Source organism: Helianthus annuus, chromosome 12 (assembly GCF_002127325.2).
Source record: "Helianthus annuus cultivar XRQ/B chromosome 12, HanXRQr2.0-SUNRISE, whole genome shotgun sequence".
Classification (NCBI taxonomy): Eukaryota; Viridiplantae; Streptophyta; class Magnoliopsida; order Asterales; family Asteraceae; genus Helianthus; species Helianthus annuus.
In genome coordinates this window covers 13,388,344-13,404,066 of record NC_035444.2, presented here as the reverse complement: position 1 = coordinate 13,404,066, position 15,723 = coordinate 13,388,344, and the positions used below count along the sequence as shown (strand labels likewise).

Sequence of the window (15,723 nt, the reverse complement as noted above, 5' to 3'; positions counted from 1 at the left end):
TGAAAAACCGACAAAACCGGTTCAAGATTCTACCTTTTCATAAAAATATTTAACTGGGTGTCAATAATATTATTAATCTGAGAAATTTTTGCTTATTACAAAGGCTGGCATTTCGGGACTCCATATCTTGATTTGGGGTATTTGTATTTGTTAAAAGATGGTTTTTTTAGGTAAAGGGGTTGTTTGATTCGGTTTATTGGAGATGGGTTGTATTTATCTATTCTTGATACAAAGTTTGGATAGATTGGTGCTTTGTTTGGGGTGGTGGCGGTGTTGGGTAGGTGGCGACGACAGGTGGGTTGTAGTAGGGGGAGGGTGTTAATGGTTGTGGGGGAAGGTGGTGATGGCCGGTGGATGGTAGTGGTGGTGGTAGGGTGGGTGGTGGCGGTGAGAACAAGAACTAGAGAGAGAGTTAAGAGAGAGAGAAAGAGAGTTGAGAGAGGTGAGGGTCTGATTTATGTGTTTATGTATTTTTAATATATCACAAATCTTTTTTGGTTTTATTTATTAAATAGATTTTAATATATTAATTAGGGTAAAATGTCTAAAATACCCTCCTGTAGGATCCACCTGGTCAGATTTAACTATAAAAACTAACTTAGTTAGCGCTAAAGAACATAACACGTAAGGGTTTACAAACATTAAGTATGTTTTCTGAGCTTATTAAAGATAAAGGACATACTTTGTAATAAATGACATACATAAAGGACGAACTTTGTAATTTACTCTTTTAAAAATATAAAAAAAAATCTAGTACAAAAAATCTAGTACAAAAAATATAGCACAAAAAATCTAGTTAAAAAAATATAACACAAAAAATGTAGTACAAAAAAATATAGCACAAAAAAAATATAGTACAAAAAATATAACACAAAAAAATTCAGGAAAATAATGTAGCACAAAAAAATCTAGTACAAAAAATTGAGAAAAAAAAATTTAAGACAAAAAAAATCAGCACAAAAAATTTAGTAAAAAAATATAGTACAAAAATACAACACAAAAAAATGTTATACAACATAGAAATACAACACATTTTAGTGAGTTTTTTTAGTCTTCATATTTTATATAGCAATATGGTACTCAAATTAAAGATAAAAAGACGCTCGATTTTATGGTGAAATTTTTATGAAAAAATAATGTCGTATAAAAAAGTTATGAACGTTTAAAAAATAGGGGTGAAATATGCATGTGCCTTGCATGTGGAGAGAGAAAGTCCATAAATAAGATTTTCCCAAGATACCGTTGCACTCTCCTCCTTTCTCCTACACTTTCATTTTAACCATTGATTTGAAAAATGAATGTTTAAGATTTCTTCTCATCCTACTTAGACAAAATAAACTTTTTATTTGATTTTACCCCTATATATATATTTTTAGAAATGAAGATAATCATTTGGGCTTGTCAAATTTTTATTTCTATTTTTTTCTATAAACCTGATAATCAGATTCTCATAATCCAAATTTCGATAAACCCCAAAATCAAATTCCCCAATTACCAACGAACCCACATCGTGATTTTAAAGATTAAAAGGATATAACCCATCTTTTTTATAAAATTTGTTCTGTCATTTTTTATTTATTTGTAACAACAGTTTATCAATTGGCAATGTAAGGGCTGCAATGAATTAAGTAAAAGTAGTGTATCATTTGCAATATAAAATCATGCACACCAACTGTTTGCTTAAATGCCTGTATGAGTTCTTGGTGATATTCACTCATTTAAATGCATGTTTCCTACTCCTGAACCATGTATTGTACTCATTCAACTCATGTTTCCGAGATTATGTTACATTTAATCAGTTTTCCTGAACCATGTATCGAACTTATCGATCGAGTCATCGGTTATGAATTTGTGGACTAGCTGGTGTCAAAGCCTCATATTTGACGACACCAAAGAACATATTTTCTGTAAATAGAACACACTCGACATTAACTTATAACTTTATCGTCGAACAATGTCACAATATTTCAAACAACATATTCAACATAATTGAAACCTCACAGCCCAAGCGAGAACGGAAAGCCAGTGTTCCCTAACCAATCACCACCGTCAATAAAGTTTCCGACGGTAAAACCTTGAGCTTCCGTAGCATTCGTAATCACCCTGTACCCAGGCCACGTCACTCTATTCGACGTATCTGCCCCCGCCCCAGTGTTCTGGTACTCCCCATAATACAAAGTAGCAAGCGCAAAATCCCCGTCCCAAGGAAACCATCCTGCCGGGTCTATCACATTGCTTATTTCCGATTGCATTACAACCGTTCTCGAGAAATTCCTCCATGGCCGCCCTAAGTATGACCGAAAGCTTGCTTGCACAGCTAGTAAATCGTCGGTGGCTCCAATTCTTGACTTTTGAATCACAATCCCCGTGTTTTGGTTAGGGTCGCTTCGGCCCTGAGCCGTGACCATATTCCTTTGGTTTGGGTTCGGTCGACGCGCATGGATGTCGCAATCTTGCAAAACGGTCGCCGCATTGCCAAAGATGAAGTCTACAGTGCCGGCTATGAAACAGTTGATGTAAAACTGACGGTTGGAGTGGACGTATAGAGTGTCTTGGTATGCTATCATGCCGCAGCGGTAGAATGCAGAGAGATCTGACCCGACTCGTAGTGCCACCGCTTGTTGGCCCGATGGGCCTGCCGTGTTTTGAAAGGTTATACCGCGTGCAAGGAACCCCGCGCCGACAGCAGCTGCATACAAACATGATTAGGTGTATGACAATGATGTTTTACCAAGACATAATTGAATGCAGGATAAAATAACATAAATATTTTTAGAAAATGTAACTGTTTTAACCATAGAAAACTACTACTAACCTACAGTAGCAGAATTGAATGTGGTAGTGCCACCAGCAACACTACGGTTTGCCGTGATAATCGTTGTCGTTCTTCCGGACCCAAGAAACATCAAGTTCCGTTTACTACTCGGGATATCCACGTTTTCGCGGTACACCCCTGCGGCTATCCTAATCACGTATCTCGTCGTGCTTCTATTTGGAGCAGCCGCAACGGCTGCAGAAATCGTTGTAAAGTCGCCACTACCGTCCGCTGCCACAACCACGTTAGGTGTCACGGTCCCTGACTGCAACAATCTTCTGTCTCCCGCGGATAACCACTTCGGCCACTTTTCATCGTCCTCGCTCATTAACTTTCTCTTATTCATCGTCACTTGGTCCGCCATGTCTGTGTCGGTCATGTTTTTAATCAAGGCCAACGAATTGCTACACATCTTTTGCGCATTGATCTCACTGTCGATAAACAATTCACGAAAGTCTCTTTCGCGTTTGCCGTGGGAGAACCCGTCTATGCATGTTTCCTGATCATAGAAGCGATTAGGAGATAATTACATTTAGGGAAAATTATTAAAATGGTCATGTTATGTGTTAACTGACGAGTTTGACAAAATAGCCTTAACTTTTTACCTGGTTGGTTATAGTGGTGCTCATAAAAGTAATCATGTCGTCAACACGTCGACGAATTCCCTTTTTAGTAGGATATGTCTTGACGAAACCTATGACTTCGTCTAGTTCTTCTAGTGTATCGTCAACCATCTCCTGACAGTCATGTAGAGCGACCTTCTCACGTTTTGTGAGATTGGTCCTAGCCGCAAGTGTGTTTATGATTAACTTGTTTCTTTGGATTCGCGCTTTTGTTTGATTGAGAGCCAGTCCGATGACATCTTTTGATGTTTTGACCTTTTCGGTCATGTCAGGGACGCTAGAAAGCGTGGAGTAGCATAGGTCGGGGTGGAGGGTGACGCTACATGACGATTTCACAATGGCATGAGCCGAGGACGCTTTTATGTTCTCGGATTGAGTGTGGGTGGTTTTGGAGTTAACTCCAACCGCAATGCCAATAACAACCGCGATAAGTAGGATTGAAGCAAAAACCGCGAAGAAGATCTTTTTCTTCTTGTCGGAATCCGAAACTCCGGCTAGAACTTGCTTAATCATTGCCTTAGTGTGTGGTGGAGTCAAAGAGTGAATGAATTATGGGAGTGATTGTAATGGCAGCCGCCTGTGTTTGGCTGTATGCATTGATTGATTGGTTATTGTACTTGTACATGTATCTTTATATGATTATATATCATGTAGGACCTTTTATAATTGGAGTCATTGAGAAATATCCACACATATAACAATATTTTTGACTTATTTTTGGCGTTATCCGAACCGGCATCGTTATTAGTTTTTATGATTTTCGATTGTTAGAAAACATGTGTAGATAGCATCTTGGGTGTATCTTGTTTGGTTGTTATAGTGAGTGTTGATATCGTACATGTGTTATTGTAACAAACCAAAGCGATACCGATCGAATACCCGTCGCACCGCGTGACGAATCCCACTAGTTTTATATAATTTTAAATCTTTGTAAATACAAGATTAACTGGTAATTAAAAATTATGGTTAAAACATAAATAAGTGAGGAATATTTAGTTAATTAATTTCTCATGTATTCTAACTTTATCGGTTCATTCGTTACAAGCTTAGATATATGATTGCAACTAGGTTATAAATGAACCAATTCTTCAACGAACAATTTGTGAACTGTTCGGTGGGAAGTTCGTTTAACAAATGAACATACGCAAACAAGAAATTTTGTTCGATAAGTTAAACAAACAAACATGAACAGAGGATGTGTTTGTTTATTTATGTTATGAACGTTCGACAGTGTGTTTATTTGTGTTCGTTTATTTATGTTCATTTGTGTTCGTTTATTTAAAGATTTATTTATGTTATATTTTTATTTTATTGGCTTTAGTTTTTAATATTTGAAATCATAGTTATATTATACGCCTCCGTCAACATCCTTTATTTGATATGAGAAAGTCAAATGTCGTGTTTTATTCATTTATAATAATTCCATTATATACACGATTTGATGTACATAAAATTAGGAGTAATAAACTCGCGGCTATTACCGCTTCAAGCGAACGGGTAACGGTCCAACTCGGAGCTTGGAACGAAAACGTTCAAAGAGAGGTCTCGGTAGACTTTTAGTGAATATATCCGCTACCTGGAGCGTGGTAGGTACGAACTTGGTATGTAAGCGACCGACGGAGACCAATTCCTGAATAAAATGATAATCAATATCAATCTGCTTGGCGCGTTTTTGAGACACCGGGTCTTGACTTAAGAAAAGAGCACTTTTATTGTCGCACAAGAGAGTTGGGCGATCGGGTGGAAGAGCATGCAACTCTCGTAGGAGATGGGTTAACCAAATAATTTCAGTTGCGGTGTTCGCCATGGCTCGATATTCAGATTCGCAGCTTGATCGCGCAACAGTTGGTTGTTTCTTTGCACTCCTTGAGACCAAGTTGCCTCCTAAATAAATCGAATACCCATAAGTAGATCGACGGGTTTTGATACAACGTGCCCAATCCGCATCGCAGTAACCAACTAGGGAGGTTTTAGTGGGACGATCAAATGTTAAACCATATGACAACTAGTGAGGTTCCCCCGCGCTTTGCAGCGGGTGGTGCTATCATATCAAACCGAATTGAAACCGACTGAACAATATATCGGTACGATACGATACTGTCACTCGTTATAGCAATCGAAAGATAAAACCCAAAAATAAAGTCATTACATGCCCAAAAGGATATCAGCGCATAATTTTTTATATAAATCTAAAACCATAAAATCGAATATCAGTAATGTCTTCCGAAATGAATATAAGTATTCATTCCGATGGTACCGATACAAGTACTAATGTTGTTCGATTGGAATTGACGTGATAAAAATACTCGCTATAGTTTACGATATTAAAAAAACTCTATACTACCATTGAAGTTGTTTACACAGTATTAGTTCAATTCGTCGTGGTAAAGAACAGACGGTATACGTTTGGTTTGTCAAGGTACTAGTAGGGTATTCATACTCGCTATAGTTTATATTATAAAAAGATACTATATACTGCTATCCATGTTTCGCATGGTATCTGTTCAGTTGATCACGGTAAAGAACAAATAAAAATCAACTGTTCGGTTGATCACAGTAAAGAACAAATAAAAATCATTTTTTCAGTTGATCACGGTAAAGAACGAATAAAAATCAATTATATTGATCCGTTTGATTTTGAACAAAATTTTTAGTGGAACGAAGACAAAAAAAAACATGTCGCACATATTCAAACTTTATAAAGTATTACACTATACTATTAGAATAATGAAAAAAATAATGTCAATTTATATGTAAAAAAACTAAATGTGAGTTAGGATTGATAACCTGTACATTTGTGCTTCGATTACTTAAGCTTTACCACCCACAACTCAGTTTCAGGAAAAAAAAAGTATCAATATAGAGAAAAATTTAGGCATGTTTAAATAAAAACTACTTAGGTCAAAGACATGTATATTTTAAAGTACATACTGATACCGGTATCGACCTTGTCGGTATTTGTTTTGTTCATCACGGTACTGTTATGACACTGGCACTTGATAGTGATATTCCCCTGCACTTCGCGGCGGGGATTAAGTCGATATCAATTTGGTTCGTTACAGTACCTGCACTCGATATGGTAATTGAAAGAGAAAGCATTACATCTATTTCAACATTACGATACTTTTTTATAGCGGATATTCTGCCGCTATCGTACCAAGCCCAATCGAAACCAATTGAACAACATTTGTATTGGAACCTATATTCTTTTTTTAGTTTTTTTGCTTTCAATTAATTAATACTGTATCGCTACCATATTATACCGAACATCATCGGTACCGGTATACATTCCGTTTTATTGTTTCCTGTTTGATAACGGGTACTATGATCGTATCTTAAAAGTTATATGAGAGAACAAAATATACTTAAATCAATTAAAGTAATAAACCAAGAAAACTATAAAACCTTAGAAAAATAACAATTTTGAAAAAAATCAAAAACAATTGTTCCCCTCTTTTTATTTCAACATTATGATATATATATTTTTAAACGGATATTGTTTCTCTATCGTACCAAATTCAATCAAAACCGACTGAATAACATCTGTATCCGTATTTATTTTTCGTGTTTTTGCTTTCGATGAATTAATATTGTATCGCTGCCATAGCGTACTGAACAACATCGGTACCAGTATATATTCATTTTTATAATTTCTTGTTTGATAATTGGTACTTTAATCGTATCTTAAAAGTTATATAAAAATATATGTTTAAATCAATTTAACAAATAAAACAATATAATACTAATAAAAACCTAGAAAAAAACAAATATTAATAAAAAATCAAAACATTGTTCATGGCCACTTTCTAATAATATGTATAATGTACCATTAACATAACGAAGGATTTGTTTAACAAGTTGAAAGTGGGCGGTTGTTGGGTTTTGAAGAAACTGGCTAGCTTGGTTAATCGCATAAGATAGATCAGGTCGTGTTATGGTAAGATATTGTAGAGCACCTACTGATAGGAATCATAATCAGGGTTATAGTTAATCGTCATTTGTCTATTCTAGAAGGGGGTTAAGTGCAACTTATAATTATATAAATAAGGATCAAGAGTCATTTAGGAGGGAGAGAGATATTAGTCAGTTAGTTAGGCTCTGTTACAGAGAGAGGGCGTAGCCCTGGGAACTCTTCGGAGTTTGTTATCGAGTCTGTAAGATCCGATTGGATCATCTTATTCATATCAATTTCAATTCCAATCTATATTCCTATTAATCAGAATCGGATATCTATCATTGGTCCGACCTGCCTACTCTGCTCTCCATTCATCTTCAATTTCAGATCTGTGCTCTCAGATCCAATTCGATTTCAGATCTGTGTACTCCTCAATTTCTCTGTTCTGTTTCCACTTCAGTCTTCGTTTCAATTTCTCTGTTATCGCTTCAATTTCGATTTCTCTGTTCTGTTCTGTTTCGATTGCACCATGGAAACCGATACAAGTGCTAGAATCGATGCTCAGGACATTCAAATCAATCAATTACAGAGCGATATTACCAAACTCAAATCCACGTTGAACTCCTTGGTTGAATCGCTGGAAGAGGAACGTGTTGAGTCGGCTGAATTTCGTAAAACTCTGCTCAATTGGATGCGACAACATGAGAAGAAAGGGGAAGAAGAGTCGCTGGGATCTAGTTGTCGATCGGGATCGGTATTAGCTCAATTGGAAGCGCTCGTTTCCAAATCTAAAGAACGTCTTTGTGGTTATGGACGGCAATTGATGTCAACTGGTCCTACAGATTCACGTTCTTCAGTTTTTGTTTCTAAATTGCCGACTTCCAGTACTCCGGTTGCTTCCGTCAGATCCAAATCTGACATAATTCCGGTCGATCGAGGCAATTCTGCAGGTCCTTTGTTCAGATCTACGTCATCTATTCCTAATTCGCCGTCACTGTTAGCTCAATCGAAGGCTCTAATGTCCAGATCTGAAGAAAACTCACGTGGCCATGGCCTTTTGATGTCGCATAGAGTTAATGGACTCCTATTGGACAACCTACAAGGGATGTTGGGCTCAGAACCACTGGTGGGCCAAATTGGGGAGCTGAAAACAGTTGTGGATTTGGACTATCCAGATCCGGGCCAAGGTGTGGAGAAAAAAATGGTTGTGGGCCTGATTTTTTCTGATTTGGACTTGTGTAAGAAGGGAAAAGCTCCATTTGACAGGGGAAAGAGTTCATTGTCTCACCGTCCTCTCATTGGAACGCGATTGAAGTTTTCGGCTACATCGCATTTATGGGTTGTGCATGGGCAGCCTCGGCCACCGGACGTCGCAGTCGATCCCAGTCTTGAGGACAAGACTATTTCGAAGGGGGGAGTAATGATAGGAATCATAATCAGGGTTATAGTTAATCGTCATTTGTCTATTCTAGAAGGGGGTTAAGTGCAACTTATAATTATATAAATAAGGATCAAGAGTCATTTAGGAGGGAGAGAGATATTAGTCAGTTAGTTAGGCTCTGTTACAGAGAGAGGGCGTAGCCCTAGGAACTCTTCGGAGTTTGTTATCGAGTCTGTAAGATCCGATTGGATCATCTTATTCATATCAATTTCAATTCCAATCTATATTCCTATTAATCAGAATCGGATATCTATCACCTACCAAGGAACGTTATAATGTTGGATCATGAAACGGTGTGCCCGAGGAGATAAAAGTATCTGATGTGGTCAAAGGTGTTCCAACCGGTTTGGCATTAAGAAGACCCGCTCGTGAAAGGATATCACAGGCATATTTTGCTTGACTAAGAAAGAGGCCAGATGAATTTGAGATGACTTCTAGTCCTAGAAAATAGCTTAACATGCCCAAGTCCTTGATTTTGATTTCTTTGTGTAGGCACTCAGTGAAGTTTTTGGTAACATGTTGATTGTTACTTGTGAGAATTATGTCATCTACATAAACCAATAAATAGATTAAAGCTTTGTCGGTTTTGTAGATAAAAGGAGATGGATCGGCTCGACTACATTGAAAGCCAAGTGTAATAAGAAAAGAACTTGGCCGTTGGAACCAAGCTCGTGGGGTTTGTTTGAGGCCATAAAGAGCACGTTTGAGGCGACACACGTGATTTTGAAATTTCGAGTTCACGAATCCCGGTGGGCTTGTATGATGAAGTGGGCAGATTGTGCATACCGTAAGGGAGGTGCAGGAAGTGGATTTAGGATTGGTTGAATGGTATCCATGGAGATCGAGTATGATAATATTTTGTTGTTTGTTAATTTGTGTGTGTGGTAAATGTAGGGTAAACTCAAACAAAACATTACATATAATTCTCAAGACAGATACAACACACTAGACATTAATCCATGAACTAATGTCAGGCACTTATTAACACCATAATTCAAACAACTTATTCCACATATATGAAACATCACAACCCAAGAGAGAATGGAAAGCCTGTGTTCGCCAACCACTCATCACCGGCGATAAAGTATCTAGCGGTAAAACCTTGAGCTTCTGTAGCATCCGTAATCACCTTGAACCCAGGCCACGTCACTCTATTCGACGTATCTGCCCTGTCCCCTGTGTTCTTATACTCACCATAATACAAAGTAGTATACCTTTCTTTCTCTGCCCCTTCCCAAGGAAACCATCCTGCCGGGTTTATCACATCGCTTATTTTTGATTGCATTACAACTGTTCTAGAGAAGCTCTTCCATGGTCGCCCTAGGTATGACTCAAAGCTACCTTGTTTCGGTTTAAAGTCATCAGTGGCTTCAATTCTAGATTTCTGAATCACAATCCCTGTGTTTTGGTTAGGATCGGTTCGGCCCTGAGCCGTGACCATGTTCTTTTGTTTTGGGCCTGGTTCACGAGGACGGATGTCACAATCTTGCAAAATGGCTGCAGCATTGCCAAAGATGAAGTCAACCGTGCCGGCTATGTAACAGTTGATGTAAAACTGACGGTTGGAGTGGACGTAAAGAGTGTCTTGGTGTGCTATCATTCCACATTGGTAGAATGCAGACTTATCTGACCCTACTCGTAGTGCCACTGCTTGGTCGCCCTCAACCCCTGCATTGTTTTCAAAGGTTATATCACGTGCGAGAAATCCTCTACCCACAGCCGCTGCATACAAACAAGATTAGATGGGTGCGTAAGTTGCTGTTCTAAAAACATTAGTATGAAAACAATATATCACCAAACAAGATATAAATACCAAATAGAGTAAAATGCACGGATAGTCCCTGTGGTTTGGTGAAATTTCACCTTTAGTCCCCAACTTTTCAAAATTACGCTCTTAATCTCTGTGGTTTGACAAGTTGTTACTCGGATAGTCCCCAAAGCGGATGGAGGTTAGTTTTCCTGGTTAAGTGGGTGTGAAATGACAAGGACTATCCGAGTAACAACTTGTAAAACCACAGGGACTATCTAAGTAACAACTTGTCAAACCACAGGGACTCTCCGAGAAACAACTTGCCAAACCACAGGGACTAAGAGTGTAATTTTGAAAAGTGAGGGACTAAAGATGAAATTTCACCAAACCACAGGGACTATCCGTGCATTTTACTCTACCAAATAAAAAGAGATAATTTCTAAGTAGTTTTTAAATTTATTTCTTTAGACTATGTGTTGTGGGGCTTGATCTTCAAGCCCCTCCCTTGGGCATTTTCTGACATGTGGCTCCTAGTTAGCAAAGGGGCTAGAAGTTAAAAAAGGGTGAAGTGGAGCTTGAACTTAAAGCCTCCTTGCAATGATTAGATATTGTAATTAATTTAAATAATAAGAAAACCATCAAAACGTTCCATTGGCCATTCTATCTTCATCAGGCGTTTTAATGCTCACGCCCATTTTGACGTATAAACACCCCATGGGCGGAGGGAGGGGCGTTTTTGAGCCAAAAAAAAAGAGCCCATATAAAGCCCCACTACCGGTGGTCTTAGTGTCAACATATTAGATAAGTGTGTAAGTTGTCGTTCTTTGAAAAATATGACATTAGTAACAAAATGATGTTTCACAACCAACACATAAAAACAGACTTAAAAATATCATTGCTAATTAATTTTTACATTAACTTATTTGGTGTCTAACATTTCATCATTTCTAATTATGGGGATGTGTTCATAGATAAAATTGTTACCACTCACCAACAGTTGCAGTATCAAAGGTGTCAGTGCCACTAGCATGATTACGGTTTGCCGTGATAATCGTCTTACTTTGTCCGCCTCCCAAAAACATCAGGTTCCATTTATTACTCGGGATATCGACGTTTTCTCTATACACCCCTGGCGCTATTTTAATCACGTACCTCGTTGAGCTTTTAGTTGGAGCGGCTGCAACGGCTGCAGAAACTGTTTTATAGTCGCCACTACCATCTGTCGCCACAACCACATTAGGTGTCACGGTTTCTGACAGTAACAATCTTCTATCTTCTGCTGCCAACCACTCTGGCCAGTTTTCACCATCCTTGGTCATCAACTTCAATGTATTCGCCTTCACTTGGGACGCAATGTCTGTGTCAGTCATGTTCTTGATCAAGGCCAACGAATTGCTACACATCTTCTGGGCATTGATCACAACGTCGATAAGTGACTCACGCAAATGTCTATCATGTTTGCCGTCGGCGAACTCATCAATGCATGTTTCCTGATAGAATTGATTAGCATAGAGTCAACATACTAATTGTTCGTATATACTCATTACAAACTTGAAATATCGTATGTGTCCTTAGAGTATTCACATCCATCTTAATCTCTATAATTACACTAAAAATCACTATATTTCTCTCTCATTTTCAATTAAATAATATTTTTTATACCTTATCATTACATTTTCTCTTTTCTCTACTCACAACCACTTTCTATAAATATTACTAAGTTTTATAGGAGTGAATAGTGGGTTCTTTTTTTTTTTTTTTTTTTTTTCATATAACAGATGAATAATAACATTTCTCTTCTCTTTACTCATAACCTCTCATAAACACTATCTATGTTCAGAGAAGTTTATCATAGAATTTGGCAGACAGAATGTGAATACTTACAAACTCGATAAAATATCAGATTTATCCGTTTCATTAAAAACAATAATATATAATCATTCTACCCTTATTTTTCAAAAAAAAAAAAAATATAAGAATTCATATTTAGCTATTTCTCAACCATATCATTTTACATTTACTCATCAACAATATTACTTTCAAAACATGAGATTTACTGCCATTTTTAACCATGTCACTTTTTATTATATATATATTATTTTAAAAATTGTGTAAAAAATAAGAATTAATATTTAGCGATTTTTAACCATATCAATTTACATTTACTCATCACCAATATTACTTTCAAAACATGAGATTTACTGCCATTTATAACCATGTCACTTTTTATTATATAGATATTTTTTAAATTATGTCTTATATAAATTGGTAGAATTTCTATCAAACAAAATTAACTATTTTTGCTTCGTATTTTCCAGGGTTTATTACTAAAAAGGAAGATATATTATAATTGTAGCATGTTTGGTTAACACATTCATCTCAGTTTTAGTTGTTTTTTTTTTTTTTTTTTTTTTTTGACAATTTAACGTAAAAAGTTCGGTTTGAAATCTACTGTACAAAAAGACGAACAATCCGACGAACAAATCAACCACACAAACAAAAAAAATATATTATGGTTTTGAGACATGTTTATCAAATCTGGTGGGCTGCCGTTATATTTGTCATGTTCTTACTTCTTAGGAACAATATTCTATCACCAAAAGAATCTATTATTCAACAAACACAATGACGATTAAACAAACGAGCCTATTTATTTATTTATTTATTTATCCTACGCCACCCTCAAACTCAGACGCACGTTTTACGAAAAACTCAAACGACCGTTTAAAGGTACCGAGGTAGAGTGTTGCGAGGCAAGCACTAACCTTCAAACAAGTGTTCGATAAATCCTCAAATGGCCATTTGAAAGTAGGGGCTATGACGCAAACCCTAACCTTCAAACTGTCATTCAATGCAATCTCAAACGGCTGTTTGAAAACGATGTAGAGGTGTATGTATAGAAGGCCTTGGACAAAATTGATATAAATTTTGTTTTTAAAATCGTCCTACAAGAATATTTTAGTGTTAAATTGCGTGAACCAAGATCTGCTTAGGCTATAGGGTGTGGTCATGACCCTCATGACCACCATGACCCTCCATGTTAGTGCCATATAACTAATCTTTAATCCACCATCCAAAACCACTACCCTAAGGGTATGTTCATGACCAAAACCATTAGCCCCTTCTTTATTATCTTTGTCTAAACAAAAAGGAAATGATTTGTTGAAAAATGGAAAGGAGGACCATGATTGCCATGGTTTAATCCATGCAAACCATGGTGGATCAATCAAGGGGGTGGTGTAGCCTTTCATTCATGTTTCTAGGTGGCAAATCATGTCCCAACCATGATCCTCACACCCTATAGCCTTATACTTTAATATCACTTGATACTAAAATTTGTCATAAATTTAAAAGTTATTTAAGAAAAGTGACTAAAAATGGCTAAAAAAGATGCCAATAAAAAGAGTAAATTTGTCATAAATTTAAAAGTTATTTAAGAAAAGTGACTAAAGATGGCTAAAAAGGATACAATAAAAAGAGTAAATTGTCATAAATTTAAAAGTTATTTAAGAAGAGTAACTAAAAAAAGCTAAAAAGGATACAATAAAAAGAGTAATTTTGTCATATATTTAGAAGTTATTTAAGAAAAGTATATATAATATTTTCTTGAGTTAATAGCCAAAATGGTCCATAAGGTTTGCTTACTTTTGCCGCTTTAATCCAAAATCCAAAATTTTTAAATCTGAGTTCCTGAGGTTTGCATTTTGTTGCCATTTTAGTCCAAATTTCAAAAACTCCCTTTTTCGACTGTTGCAACCAGCCTATTTTGTCCTTTTGTGTAGGGTATTTTGGTCATTTTTATGAGTTATTATAACAAACTCAGATCAAGAACCCAGAATACCTCTGCGCAAAAGGACAAAATAGGCTGGTTGCAACAGTAAAAAAATGAGGTTTTTGAAATTTGGATTAAAATGGCAACAAAATGCAAACCTCAGGGACCCAGATTTAAAAATTTTGGATTTTGAACTAAAGTGGCAAAAGTGAGCAAACCTCCGGGACCATTTTGGCTATAAGGCTGTTAACTCTATTTTCTTTATAGTTAGAGTATATGTATGATATTTAAGAACTTATAAAGGATATAGAGTGTAGTCGTGAACCTCATGACCACCATGACCCTCAATGTTACTGTCATGTAACCCACCTCTAATCCACCGTCCAAAACCACTACCATACCATAAGGGTGTGGTCATGACCCAAACCACTAGCCCCTTATTTATTTTAATTTATCTTTGTATAAAGAAAAATGAAATGATTTGTTGGAAACTGAAAAGGAGGACCATGGTTGCCATGTTTTAATCCATGCAAACCATAGTGGATCAACCAAGAGGGTGGTGTAGCCTTCCATTCATGTTCCTAGGTGTCAAATCATGTCCCAACCACTACCCCACACCCTATAGCGTAAGAGTATATATGAATTGTATTAGGAAAACTACTTGATAAAAAGAGTATCATTGACGAACATTTACTGACTGAAAAACCCACCGGTAACCATCAACGTATGCATGAACAAAAAAAAAAAAAAATTCTTTCTTTCTTTTAAGAAAAAACTATTTTATTATCTTTTAGAATTTAGTAGTGTGAGTGGAATGATACAAATCTTTACCTGGTTTGTTATAGTGGTGCTCATATAAGTAATCATGTCGTCAACATGTCCGCGATTTCCTTTTTTCGTAGGATATGTTTTCAGAAAACCTACGACTTCTTCGAGTTCTTCCAATGTGTTGGCAACCATCTCTAGACAAACACGAAGCGCCATTTTCCCACTTTTCGTGAGATTGGTCATAGTCGTAAGCTTCTTTACGACGAAGTGGTTTCTTTGAACTCTCTCTTTAGTTTTATCGAGAGTCAGTTCAATAACATCTTTTGATGTTTTGACTTTTTCGGTCAAATTAGGGATGCCCATAAGCGTGGAGTGGCATAGGTCGGGGTGGAGGGTGACACCACACGAAGATTTCACAATGGCGTGAGCCGCGAATGCTCTTATGTTGTTGGAGGTGGTTGTGGATTGGGTTTGGGTGGTTTTGGAGTTTATTCCAACCACAATGCCGAAAACAGCCGCGATAACTAGGATCAAAGCAAAAAACGCGAAGAATAACGTTTTCTTGTTGCCAGAATTCGGCACTCGGGCAATGAGGGGTTCGATCATTGCTTTAGGGTTTGGTGGACGTACGCAAGTGGATTTGTGGGGGTACTTACTAC

General features: G+C 36.9%; 2 protein-coding genes across 2 annotated transcripts; both read right to left on the bottom strand.

Moving 5' to 3' along the window:
• Positions 1-1,864: 1,864 nt before the first annotated feature.
• On the bottom strand, positions 1,865-4,034 carry LOC110894159 (pectinesterase). The gene is made up of 3 exons (XM_022141345.2): positions 3,421-4,034; positions 2,816-3,314; positions 1,865-2,689 (listed from the first exon to the last, which is right to left on the bottom strand). Exons 1-3 carry the CDS (start codon positions 3,949-3,951, stop codon positions 1,998-2,000), a joined length of 1,722 nt encoding a protein of 573 aa, XP_021997037.1. The 5' UTR covers positions 3,952-4,034; the 3' UTR covers positions 1,865-1,997.
• Positions 4,035-9,670: 5,636 nt separating this feature from the next.
• LOC110894158 (pectinesterase) lies at positions 9,671-15,723 on the bottom strand. The gene is made up of 3 exons (XM_022141344.2): positions 15,128-15,723; positions 11,516-12,014; positions 9,671-10,496 (listed from the first exon to the last, which is right to left on the bottom strand). Exons 1-3 carry the CDS (start codon positions 15,668-15,670, stop codon positions 9,799-9,801), a joined length of 1,740 nt encoding a protein of 579 aa, XP_021997036.1. The 5' UTR covers positions 15,671-15,723; the 3' UTR covers positions 9,671-9,798.

Excerpts from the sequence above, each read along its gene's own strand:
- LOC110894158 (XM_022141344.2), bottom strand. The coding sequence starts at position 15,670 with ATGATCGAACCCCTCATTGCCCGAGTGCCGAATTCTGGCAACAAGAAA. Across the intron at positions 12,015-15,127 it reads GCACCACTATAACAAACCAG|GAAACATGCATTGATGAGTT; the intron begins GTAAAGATTTGT and ends CAATTCTATCAG. Across the intron at positions 10,497-11,515 it reads CTTTGATACTGCAACTGTTG|CGGCTGTGGGTAGAGGATTT; the intron begins GTGAGTGGTAAC and ends GTTTGTATGCAG.
- LOC110894159 (XM_022141345.2), bottom strand. The coding sequence starts at position 3,951 with ATGATTAAGCAAGTTCTAGCCGGAGTTTCGGATTCCGACAAGAAGAAA. Across the intron at positions 3,315-3,420 it reads GCACCACTATAACCAACCAG|GAAACATGCATAGACGGGTT; the intron begins GTAAAAAGTTAA and ends TTCTATGATCAG. Across the intron at positions 2,690-2,815 it reads ATTCAATTCTGCTACTGTAG|CTGCTGTCGGCGCGGGGTTC; the intron begins GTTAGTAGTAGT and ends GTTTGTATGCAG.